The sequence below is a fragment of the Danio rerio genome, chromosome 6 (genome assembly GCF_049306965.1).
Source record: "Danio rerio strain Tuebingen ecotype United States chromosome 6, GRCz12tu, whole genome shotgun sequence".
NCBI classification, from domain to species: Eukaryota; Metazoa; Chordata; class Actinopteri; order Cypriniformes; family Danionidae; genus Danio; species Danio rerio.
This window is the reverse complement of record NC_133181.1, coordinates 55,879,214-55,892,131: the sequence shown is the minus strand read 5'-3', so window position 1 is coordinate 55,892,131 and position 12,918 is coordinate 55,879,214. Positions and strand designations below refer to the sequence as shown.

Below are 12,918 nucleotides of genomic sequence, written 5' to 3'. Positions count from 1 at the left end.
AATAAAATAATGCAGCTAATTATCTGGATATAAACCTTACTTTTAAATATTTTTTTGTGGAGGATTTTAGCTCTAAAAACATATTATTAGTGTGGAAAAATATCCAAGCCACTGAAATACTTGGGGAAAAAATAGTATAAAAAGGTTATCAATATTCTTTTACTATACATTTTTAAAAGGATAGAGAAATAGTTATTTTTGAAAAAATAATATATATATATTTATGCATTCATATTTTAACCTCTGTTTATTTTATTATATTTTTACATATATTTTAATTTATAAATGTCAATTTATTTTATTTAATTATTTTTAAAAAAATTTAATTAATTTCAATTAATTTTTGTTTTATTTAATTTTTTAATAGATTTTAAGTTATAGTTATACTTCATTTTAATTTTGCTACTGAAGAACCATGCATTGCTCTTACAGTTTTGGGAAACCTGGATATCTATACGGGTATTTTTAAAATGTTATTTGTAGACGTGCAAAAGTTGTGCAAATTAATACATTCTTAGAAAATAATTTTAAATTTTATTTCTAGATATGTAAAGATCTGAATTATATTATGTAGAAATTGTAGTGATATGTGAGTTTACCCAGGATTTTATATGCTGTTTATAGCAGTCAGCAGTGTTTTTGGGGATTGTCTTGTGAAACGTTTTCTTGATCCACAGTTAAGCTCATAAACAAACAAACAAACAAACAAACAAACAAACAAACAAACAAACAAACAAACAAACAAACAAACAAACAAACAAAAGTATTTTAAAAAGAAGCTGTTTTATTGTTACAGGGTCTTTGAATTTTGTCTTGGAAAATCTTGAGAATCTAAGATTGAAAATTACTTATGTAATACATGATCTTTATGTGAAGTAGAATACAAAAAATAGGCATATTTTGATATATTGTGATGTAAAATGTTGACTCATCTTGCCCACACAGATGAATGCATGGTGTATGAAGTCAGATTTTGCTGTGCAGACAGGCATAGTTCACCAAAAAATGGAAATTTCCTCATTTACTTACTCTTTTTTAAAAAACAAATTAAGGTATTCAGTATATTTCTAAAGGAGCCGTTGACATGCAATTGATCCAGATTCTGGTAAAATCCCAAACAATACAAATATAAAAATAAAACAAAAAAAAATAACTCTCTGAAAAAATTATGTGTTTAATAACAGTGAAATGACATAAGGGGAAAGTGCTGAACTACTGAAATTTATTTAATACTTTATATGAATGGCTTTTTTTGGTGATGGCAGCTTAAAGATGCCTCTCATATGGAGAACGAAGTCACATGCATTGCTCAGGTGTGAGTTTTTCACAGACTTCAACAGAGTGTAAAAATCCTGATGATTCTGTGGGTCTCGTCCAGCAAATCTGCAAATCCCTGTTTTCATGGTCATCCTCCTGCTAATGTAGATGTTGGACTGAAGCAGCTGATATTCATTTACACTGAAGAAGGGCAGAGGGTTGCCGAAGAGCAACTGAGAGATTTCAGCTACCCTCTGGGCTTTCACTGCCTTTCTACACCTCCCTTTCTTCATGTGTTCAACACCTTTTCTGTGTCATTTCACATCTGGTGAAAATTTCATGTCAATGGCACCTTTAGAAATACGTTTTCTGAGAAAAATGGTGATGTGTTCAATACTTATTTTCCCCACTGTATTTTAAAAAAATACTAATTTGCTTAATATTTTAATTCTTTCATTTTTTTCTAGACACAGATTATCATTTATTAAATAGGAAAAACTCTCCGCTGGACTTTAAAGCAGCTTTTTGTTGGTCAAGGGTGTGGTCTATTTCAGTTTCCTAAAAATAGCAACCTGCCAACAATGCGCCTTAACACACCTCCTTTTCAGACCAACACACCTATGAGTCCACAAAGTGATGCAAATGCATTTACTATTTAAACAAAGTGGTGCAAAATGTGAAAATGACACCTGCGCCGGTCAGATAATAGAAAAAAAAAAACCATCTGCCCGTTATCTTAAGCAGGTGAAAACTCTAATGGTGGACGGCTGCTTCTCACTCAGGGCTGCTTATGATAGAGAGATGGTCACTAATGAGCGGGGCTTTCCCCCTCTGATGACATGTACAAAGGGAGAATGTCAATCAAAGTGTTTCTGCAGACTGTTTTCATAAAGCGGGATTATAAAAAAAAATTACCATTAGAGGATGGCTATATGCACACACGTTAAACCTCTTATTAAGAGATTTTTGCATAATAGGTCACCATTTAATTTTTTTTATAAATAAATATGCATAAAATAGGTGAATAAAAACATATCTAATGGCTTTTTTGATTACAACTATCTTCAGTATATCTACCTTTGTGTTCAACAGAAGAAAGAAACTTAAAATGTAAAATTCTCTACATGATTAGAGAATTTAGATTTTTGTGTGAACTATCCCTTTAAAGATAGTCAAGGATGAAATAAATCTTAATTTTCCTTCTTTTCAAAGGTGCGGAGAGCCATTCAGGAGATGGCCTTTCCTAATAAAAGCTTCAACTGGATCCGACACATCGCCATCGCTGTCGTTCTCCTGACACTTATTAACATGCTGGTCATCTTCGCTCCCAACATCCTGGGCATCTTTGGCATCATTGGTGAGTTTTTCAATCCTCTCTGCTTCAAAATTTAGATTAGGGTTGTGCAAATGTTTTCTTATGAAGGACCAAAAACTAAACTTGATTAAGAATGGTGGGTCGAAGGTAAATAGGCTGTTTTCAATTATGTGGTTCTGGTGACATCTGAAATTCAGATGGAGAGCATGAAGTAAAAAACTGAGTGGAAGACATCAAATCAGGCCGTTATTTGTCACATACACTTTCTTATAGTGAAATTAAACAAGTTTAAGACAAGACACAACATTGACACAGGGGATGGGAACAGGGGATATGGATACAGTCCGATTAGGGCGGGCCGGCATCTGGTCCTGCAGCCATGGAGGCACTGATTGCAGACCCGCCCACTCCTCCTGTGGATGAAAGCACACAAAGGCGTTTGGATAAGGGGATTGTGATCCTCAATATTAACTGTCTAAGTTTTGTCGTAATGATTGCATTTCTTTTTTATTCTGTTGACGAACTTACCATCAACAAACATTCACCTCTGCTGCATCTATGTTGTTCACGTTACGGTTGTTTATTCTGCTAAAACACCAGTAAATACTTAGATTATTGCTAAACAAGACAGAGATTTAACTGCAGCGATTACATGGCAGGGTATGTTATTTATATCCTCCTGAGACCCAAATAATAAAAAAAAAATTTAATATAAAACATTTTCAAAATAAAACAAATAAGAGTTTCTCCAGAAGAAAAAATATTTTAGAAAATACTGTGAATATTCCTGAATCTGTTAAACATCATTTATTTGAAGAAGAAAAACAAATTCATAGGAGGGCTAATAATTTTGACTTCAACTGTAACTGGTCAAAAATGTGCTTTCTGAGAACATGGAAATATGAGGGAAACAATTCAGCGGTCCAACAGGCGTCTGAAACGGCAAAGGAAAGAGTCACGCTGTTGGTGTTGTTTTCTCGGTGTGGATAAAGGACTCTGACTCTTGTGTTTCTGGCCTTGAGCTTCAAACGTCACTTCTTAGAACAGAAAATGTTGTGCTGTTTAATCAATATTTTTGTGTTTTACCTTATATTACTTGGAAAAACGGTGAGTGTAAAGGTTTCATTTGGTGAAAAACAAAACAAAACAAATCAATGATATGAAACACTTTTTACAATTTGTTTATGCTCTTTTTAGCTGTAAATGTAATGGCGATGAACTGAAAATGTAACCGAAAGGCTAATATTTTTGGAGGAAAATGTTATAAAGTATTTTTAGGCTATTTTAGGATTTGGCTAAAAAGACAAAGAAAGAAATGTGGTAAATGCATTAAAAGTTTTTATCTTATATCAAAGTTAAACACACATTTATTTAATTTGTAGGTAAAATATTTACTTTATTATTTAATTCCGTATTTAATTACAATTATAATTTTGATTAGTTTTAATTTAGCTTGAATAATTATTACATTTTTAATTTGACTTTTTCATTAAATGTAATTTCTTGCATTTTTTGTCATTTAATTTGGGTTTTATATTTTATTTAATTTGCAACCTTTAAGTTTATTTTTATTTTCAATAAGTTAAATTGAATTTTATTCAGAACACTATGGCCAATTTAGTTTATTCAATTCACCTATACTACATGTCTTTGTACTGTGGGGGAAACTGGAACACCTGGAGGAAACCCACATGAACATGCAAACTATACAGAAATGCCTACTGACTCAGCTGAGGCTCAAACCAGCGACCTTCTTGCTGTGAGGCGATCCTAATTGTCCAAAGAGGGAAAAAATCACTTTCGCGAACGCTCACGCTCAATCTGCCCAGTTGGTGGAATGAACTCCCTAACTGCATCAGAACAGCAGAGTCACTCGCTATTTTCAAGAAACGACTAAAAACTCAACTATTTAGTCTCCACTTCACTTCCTAATCTGCAATTGCCTCTTTGAATATCACACTAACTGTACAAAAAAAAAAATACTAATACTACTAATACTTCCCTTCTTAGACTTTACAGACCTGAAACTTGCCTTTAGTACTTATTCATTGTTGCTCTTAGTTGTGTAAATTGCTTCCTTGTCCTCATTTGTAAGTCGCTTTGGATAAAAGCGTCTGCTAAATGACTAAATATAAATATAATATAAATATAATGTGCTACCCACTGCGTCGCCCTTCAGTTTTATTAAATAGTAATTTTTTTTTTGTCATTTGAGGTGCTTCCCAGATTTAGGCCCAATCCCAATTCTATTTTTGTACCCCTACCCCTTCGCCTTCCCCTTGGCCCTTACAACCGAGGGTTAAAGGGAGAACATCAAAGTTTACCCCTAAGAATTGGGACAGCACTACATCACCTGCATACGTCATCATATGTGCTCGCGATCTCTTGCTTCATATGAGATCAGACGATGGCGACTACTGTAGTGATTCCAGTTGTGCTATTTTTTGGTATTTATCTTCAGGAAATCACTGAAGGCATATATCACGTCATCATAATGATTTAATGTGGCAATAAGATCATAACAGTACTGTGCATTTACACAATGGCCATATTCATTATTATAAACACTCCAAAAACAACATTAAAATTATAGCAGACACTGTAAAAAGCCTATCGACAGCCACTAGACTTTTCTGACAGGGTATTCCAGTGTCATCGAGTGTCAGAATGTTGTGGGACTGCTGTACAGAAGTTATTATTAGGGATTATAGATCGGGAAATTTAGTGGTTTTTATTTTAGCGTTTTTTTTTTTTTTTTGTGTTTGTTTGTTGTAAAAAATCGTAATAATGACAAAAAATACTAGTTAGTGGATCTCCTTATTTCTGGGTGCAGCTGTGGCTGATGTATTCTGGGAAATTTTTACTCCTTGGTTTCAAGTGTGGTCCTGAAAAATCTTCGTTTGAAGGGGTGTATACCCCTTGCCCTTAGCCCTACGCCTTCAAGCTAAAGAGAATTAGGACACCACTACCCCTTCACGGGCACTCGCAAAACGAGGGGTAGGGGTAAGGGGAAAGGCTAAGGTGGTAGAATTGAGATTGGACCTTAGTTACTAGCTAATATTTTTAAAGATGATTAAATATAGACTATTGACCAGGGATTCTCAACCGGAGGGCCGTGAAGTAATGCACTTTCTCCTGTTCTCTGATTGATTACTTCAAACCCGGCATTGCATCCGCAACTAGTACTCGTATGTCTGTTCATTCACAAACTATGTATAAAGTGAAAGTGGAAGTCTCTGTGTGTATTTTTGTGTGAACTATTTAATATATCTGCATAGTTGTCCAAATTAATGTCCTGTGAGTGTTTTATAACGTATGCAAGCCCATACAGGAGGATCTAGCGAGGCTCATTGCTGTTTCTCCCATAGACTGTAGTAAACATGCATATGAGCTTCAGATGTGCTCTGGCGGAGCTGTTCACTGTTCCTGTCAGCAATCTTTTAATAATATCCAGCTGCAAACACAACCGCCATCAGATCGACATGTTTCAACAGATTTAGTGTGTTTTACTGTATTTTACATTTGTCTGTATATTTTTGAATAGTATATATTTATTAGTAGATACTCAGTCGGTCAGTTTAAAGCAGAAGCTGCTCTTTTGCAGTCTCCCTGTTGACCTGTGGTTCTCTCTGAATCTATTTATGTTTTGTTGTTGTTTATATAAATGTACATAAATAGTGTTAGTTTTACATATAATTAAATTTAAGTAAGATGTATATATATTTTTTATAAAATGCTGATAAAAGAAAATAACAGAAGGTACAACAACCCTTCATACAAACATTTCAGAGAAAATGTCAGACAAGTGGGCCTTCAAAAATTGATGGGAGAAGGAAGCGGGCCCTGAAATGAAAAACCGTGAGAACCCCTGCTGTAAACTATTTCAATGTGTTGATGCCATTGGCCCATAAACATTTCCTACTTGTTGTCAAACTGTTTTAATAACTGTACCAAGAGGCAATTCAATCATATCTCAACATTAAAACAGCTGTCATAATGTAATTTATCAACATGTGGACTTTTTTATAGGATTCTCGGAAGCTATGGAAATAAATTTTATTTATTTATTTATTTGACGGACATCACAATTACACTGGACAACCAAATGCATTTGTTTAAGTGTTTTAGCAAACTTGCTAAATCTCAACACCTGTCCACAGGAGGCTTAAAATGGACAAAATGGAAATATAATAAAAACATACACAACATTACAATTCTTTACATACAATTACTGCAGGCCAAAGCAAAGGCGACATGATCCAACCAACTAACCATAGACTATTTGTGCAAACACTGCTGTTTTGTTTTTAACCACTTTTTAAGAGCACTACTAAAAATATTTATATTACTTTCTGATTTTAAGCTAACCGGTAAATCATTCCACAGTTTGACTCCCTTTACAGAGAAGACAGATTGACCAGACGAGGTCTTGCACTTTGGCACTAGACAGTCACCAGTCAGCAGTTGCCCGTGTAACTCTGTGGGAGGTTTGATACCAATAGATTAGCTCAGAAAACAGGATTGGAACGTGATTATTTAAAAACCAATTTAAGATAACTAAATTGAATAAAACTATCAAAACTAAAAAGGTTATATTTACATAAAACATCACAATGATGCCATCACATAGGCTTTAACTCCATAATTTTAACTGCTTGTTTATATATTGAGTCAATAGGCTTCAATGTAGTTAAAGAGGCTTGTGACCAGGATGTAATGTAATACGTCAAGTGAGAGAATATCATTGTGTGCATGTATAATTTTGCAGTGTGATATGTTAAAAACCTTCTAATAAAACGAAAACAGTTTAGACTTGGCTTAACTTTCTTACTCATATTTTAACATGACAATCAAATTTTAAAAGAATGTCTAGAGTTATGCCAAGATACTTAAATTCATTTACTTCTTTAATTACTTTATTTTTTTATCAGCACCTCAAATGTATCCCTTACATGCTTATTTCTTTTAGAAAAACACATAGAAACTGTTTTCTTGACATTCAACGTTAGATGAGACAGTTCAAGCCATCTTGAAATGTGTTGTAAAGCCTGGGTCAGTTGCTCACCTGCCCGGTAAGATTTTTTAGCTGACACATAGAATAAAAATGTAAAAATGTATAAAAAATGTAAAACGGAAATAACGTTAGGACACTTGTTATTGTTTACATTCCTCAAACCAGTCTATAAATAACCCACAAATCTTACTGTGATGGCCATGAAACAAAACCGTAATAATATTTGGCCAACGTAGGCTTTTCCTTCAACCTTTCCATTCTCCTGTTCATCAGCAAAGACAACATGTTTAATTGTCATCAGTGTCATCTTTAATTGTATTCAGCTGATTAGCTCATTTACATTTTGTCTCGTTTTTCCCTCCTCCAGGTGCGACATCCGCTCCATGTCTGATCTTCATCTTCCCCGCTGTTTTCTACATCCGCATCGTTCCCAAGGATAAGGAGCCGATGCGCTCTACTCCCAAAATCTTTGTGAGTTTTATTTCGATGATTTATTGCTACCCAGAAAGCGCAGTTTGAAACTCGTTTCTTTGGCAATGCTGCTTTATTCCCTTTATCTGTCTCAATACTTCCTGACTGAGCTGTTTTCCTGCTTCCCATCATAATGGATGAGGATTAACATTGCATTTCATTTTTCTCCTGAAATGAATAAATAACTTTTTCTTTTTAATTTCCTAAGTTTTATTTTAAATTGTAATACATTTTTATATATGTTTTATGTCATATTTAGTTTGTACATTTTATTTATTTCTCGTTTTTGATTGTTTAAGTAGGTATTACTTTCTTTTTAATTTCATACATTTTATTTTAAATTATTGTGTAATGTTTTTTTATAATACTTAAGTTTTAAGTTGTTTTATTCCTAATTATTTGATTGTCTAACTGAGCACAAATAATTGATTTCCTTTTTATTTTTAATTGTTTTTTAAAATTATTACGTTTTTTTTATAATACTTACGTTGTAAGTTTTATTTATTCTGAATTATTTTGATTGTTTAATTTAACATAAATAATTTTATTGTTTGATTTTTAATTTCTTACATTTTATTTTAGATTATTAAGTAACATGTTTTTTTATATATATATTTGAGTAATATTTAATCTGTATGTTTTATTTATTTCAAATGTTTTGATTGTTTAATTTAGCATAAATCATTTTTTTCTTACATTTTTATTTTAAATTATGCAATTAATTAAATATATATTTTTTTTATATTTAATTTGTAAGTTGTATTTATTCCTAATCATTTTTATTGTTTAATTTAGTATAAATAAATCAGTTTATTTTGTCATTTTTAATTTCCTATTTTTTATTTTAAATTAAGTATGTTTTTAAATCTTTTAAGAAATATTTAGTTTGTACATTTTATTTATTTCTCATTTGATTGTTTAATTTAGCGTTAACAAATCATTTAATGTTTTAATTTCTTACATTGTTATTGTAAATTATGTAATAGATTTTTATTAATTTATAATACTTAATTTGTAAGTTTGATTTATTCCTAATACATTTATTTAGCATAGATAAATCATAAGATTTTTTCCCCTTCTTAATTTCTTAAATTTTTCTTTTAAATTATTATGTAATATGTTTATATATATTTTTTATAATATGTAATTTGTGTATTTTATTTATTCCTAATTATTTAGATTTTTTAATTTTGCATGCATGATTTTACCCTTTTTATTTCTTAAATTCATTTGAAAATCTTATTTAATATGTTTTAAAATATTTTGAATGATATTTAATTTGTATGTTTTAATTTAATTTAAGTTTATTTATTATAATTTTAATTTAATTTTATTCAGTAGAATTTTAATATTTAGTTTATTTCAGCTGAATTCTTTCATTTTACTAGTTTTTAACAAGCATAAATACAATATTGCCAACTTATCTATTTGTTTAACAAATAATCTAAAATTCTAAAATTGTTTTCAGTGCCTTTATTAATAAAATCATTCAATTAATGCAAGGGATTAGATGGTATTAGACGGGATTAGTTTTCACCATGCTAAAAGTCCAATCATGTGATACTCCATTTAGTGACTGGAATTGCATGCGCATGTTGCTTTGCATAAATACAAAATCAGCCAATGAAAACAGTAGGCTGGAATTATGCAAATGTGTTACAAACCTATGTAAAGTTGTCTCAGTTATAACTGCTTCTTTATTAGGTGTCAATAACTCCATTTATAATAGTGTAAAAAATCTGACAAATTAAAACATGATGGGACTCTTCAGTTTGTACAGAAATCAGGAAATATGTTGGTTACTAACAGTAATGTTTTCTATTTTTTAATATTTCTTCCAGGCTGCCTGTTTTGCTGGATTGGGGGTGTTGTTTATGATAATGAGCTTGAGCTTCATCATTATTGATTGGACAACGGGCAGCGGCAGTGCTCTCGGCGGCCACTAGGGGACAAACTCTGATGAATGTGTGTTTGTATGAGAGTGTGTGTCGTATGTTTAGTAATGATTTATTTGTATCCGTATTTGTCTGACACAAAGGATGCTCTATCTCGCGGTGGGAAGGGAAAGTTGCGGGGGACCCGAAGCAAAAATCCCAATTTCCACAGATGACAATAATTCGGAAAGAAGTCCATTATACTATATTTGTGTCAGTGTGGAATGATTACTTTTGTATTTATTGAAGGGTTAATGCAGCCTCACTTATTCTGTAGAAATACACTTTTATTGCTCCGATTTGCTATACTTTATTTTTTATTCACTTTCTGTTTTATCAATCCAGAGCTTTTACCCTTGATACAAGTACTGTAGAAACACACGACTGTCAAAAGCGATTAGTTGACTTTACTTAAACTGAGTAAGTCTCTTGTCTTAAAATGATTAAGTTTATGAACTATGTGTCTAATTATAGAAATTAATCCAATAAAAGTTATGTTCCAAATTATGTCAGGTTTACTCACTTTTCGAAAAGGCATAGTTTGCCAAAAATGTACAAAATTTATCAAATTTTATTATTTTTATTTACTTTATTTATTAACCCTTGTGTGGTTTCTTTTTTCTGTCAAAAACTAAAGAAGATATTTTGAAGAAAGCTGGAGACCTGTACCCATTGACTTTCAAAGTGGGAATACTATTGAAATCAATGGCTGCAGGTTTCTAAATATATATATATATATATATATATATATATATATATATATATATATATATATTATATATAAAAGAAAGTCAAAACAAGTGTTAAAATCAGAACAAATTATTAATTTGTTATTAAAATTATTAAAATTATTAAAATCAAATAAAAACAACATCATACTGAATAAAATATAATAAAACTTAAAATTAATACTTACAAATGAATTATTCAGAAACATTAAATAATAATTTGAAATTTAGGAAGTTAAAAGGAAACAAATAATTTATTTTTGCTATATTTAACAATTAAAAATAAAACGATAGGAATACACAAAATGTACAAATTAAATATTATTAAAAGAAATATAAAAACATTAAATAATGACATTACATTTAAGAAAATAAAAAGGAAAATAAATTTATTTATGCTTAATTAAACAAATAAAAATAATTTATTTTGGGATGAATAAAACCTACAACTACATCACATTTTTTGAAGCGTGAGTAAATGATTACAGAAATTCCATTTTTGGGTGAGTAAAGTTATTAATTGGTTTAACAGTACATAATTCAATTCTTAACTCACAACATAACGTTTGCTGTTTGTTCAAACTATTTAAAATGAGCTGAAACAACACAATTTACAACTCGACTCAAAACACAACTCTCTTAAGCTTTCGGTGTTTTGAGGGATAAAAAGCAGATTCTGTAACCTTATCTTTTTACTTTAAAACCAATGCTCTAAAGTATTCAACAATTTAATTTAAAATGTCCTATCGTGTTTTTCTTTTTTTTTTAATTGGACAATGGATTTAAATGTGAAAAGTACATACAACATATATAAACGTAATAAACTGTCGTGGTTGGGTGCTGGAAAAGCATAAAAATGCATCTTGAAAGTGCTTGAAAAGTGCTGGAATAAGGTGTAAGAACCCTGATTTTACTTACAGATTGTGAATTATTTCTGTTGCAACTTCTAAATATTAAGTTAAGTGAACTTAATAGTTTTAAGTATGCACATAGTTCATTAACCTAATCATTTTAATGCAGAGTTTACTAAGTCAACTAATCGCTTTTTACAGTGTACTGCACAATTTCCATGTGCCAAAATGAACGATTTCTATAATCAAGCATATTTTCTGTTTTTCTAAAGTATTCACAGTATATTTAGCATTCGTGCCTTGATCACAGAGATTTGAACAGGGAAAAACATATTTATTTCTAAGTAGCGAATACATTTTGCAGTTCACTGGATGAGTATTAGTCTATATTCTAGTATTAATACAATAAACGTGTTCTTAATCATTTTTGTTTATACTGATGCTGCCTGCGTACTCAAACATTATCCGTTAAGTACATCATATATCTGTTCTATCACTTGAAATAAATGTAATCCACCTTGTATTAGAACACCATAGTAGATATTTAGAAAAATGCTGCCTTCAATAATATTACGCCCCATTCACACGGGGCTTCAGCGTCAACGCTTGACTGAAGGCGTGTCTGAAGTTGGGGCTAAATCGATCGTCATAGCAGCGTCAGCCAATGAAATTCAGTCAGCAATAGGCCACTGTCTAGCTGGTGTATTTGCATATAGCGATCTGATTGGCTGACGCTTCCGTCGGTGCTTGATAAGTTGAGCTAGTCCCAACTTCTGCAGCGAGCAACGCCTCTGAAGCGGCGCCTATTGGATCCTCAATGCAGTTCGGCAACGCTTGACGTCACCCATTCAAAGTGAATAAGAAGCGTTGACGCTTACGCCCCGTGTGAATGGGGTGTTACTATGGATGACTAAGCAGCATTCTTCAAAATATTTTCTTGTGCATCATATTAAAGGGATGGATGACCCAAAAATCAGGTTCCTCATGTGGTTTCTGTCTTATGTGGAATGCAAAAGAAGATATTTTGAAGAATGCTCCACTAAAAAAAATATTCAGGAATGACTCTTTGGAGTTACTCAATTTTTTTTACATTTAGTGGCTGTAAACAATTTATTTGGGCTGAATTTAAACAAACAATTTAAGTAGAATTGTATTAAATTACATTTGTTTGTTTGAATTCAACACAAATAAATTGCTTGCACCAGTTTTGCAGACATTATTTTTTTCAGTGTGCTTAGTCATCCTATAGTAAGAAGGATAAAAGACTATGGAAGTCAGCATTTTTCTAAGCATCTTCTTTTGCGTTCAACAGAGAAACAAACTCATACAGGATCAAACAAGTGAATGA

At 31.5% G+C, this 12,918-nt stretch overlaps 1 protein-coding gene across 2 annotated transcripts in view; it reads left to right on the top strand.

Moving 5' to 3' along the window:
* The window catches only part of slc38a3b (solute carrier family 38 member 3b), a 76,556-nt gene extending 65,549 nt beyond the window's left edge, over positions 1-11,007 (top strand). For both annotated transcript variants that reach the window (XM_009302723.5, XM_009302722.5), the window contains 3 exons: positions 2,470-2,614; positions 7,954-8,057; positions 9,899-11,007. In XM_009302723.5, coding sequence (XP_009300998.1) covers positions 2,470-2,614; positions 7,954-8,057; positions 9,899-10,003 — 354 coding nt within the window. In that variant the 3' untranslated portion in view covers positions 10,004-11,007. The remainder of the gene's footprint in view (positions 1-2,469; positions 2,615-7,953; positions 8,058-9,898) is intronic.
* The last annotated feature ends 1,911 nt before the right edge of the window (positions 11,008-12,918 follow it).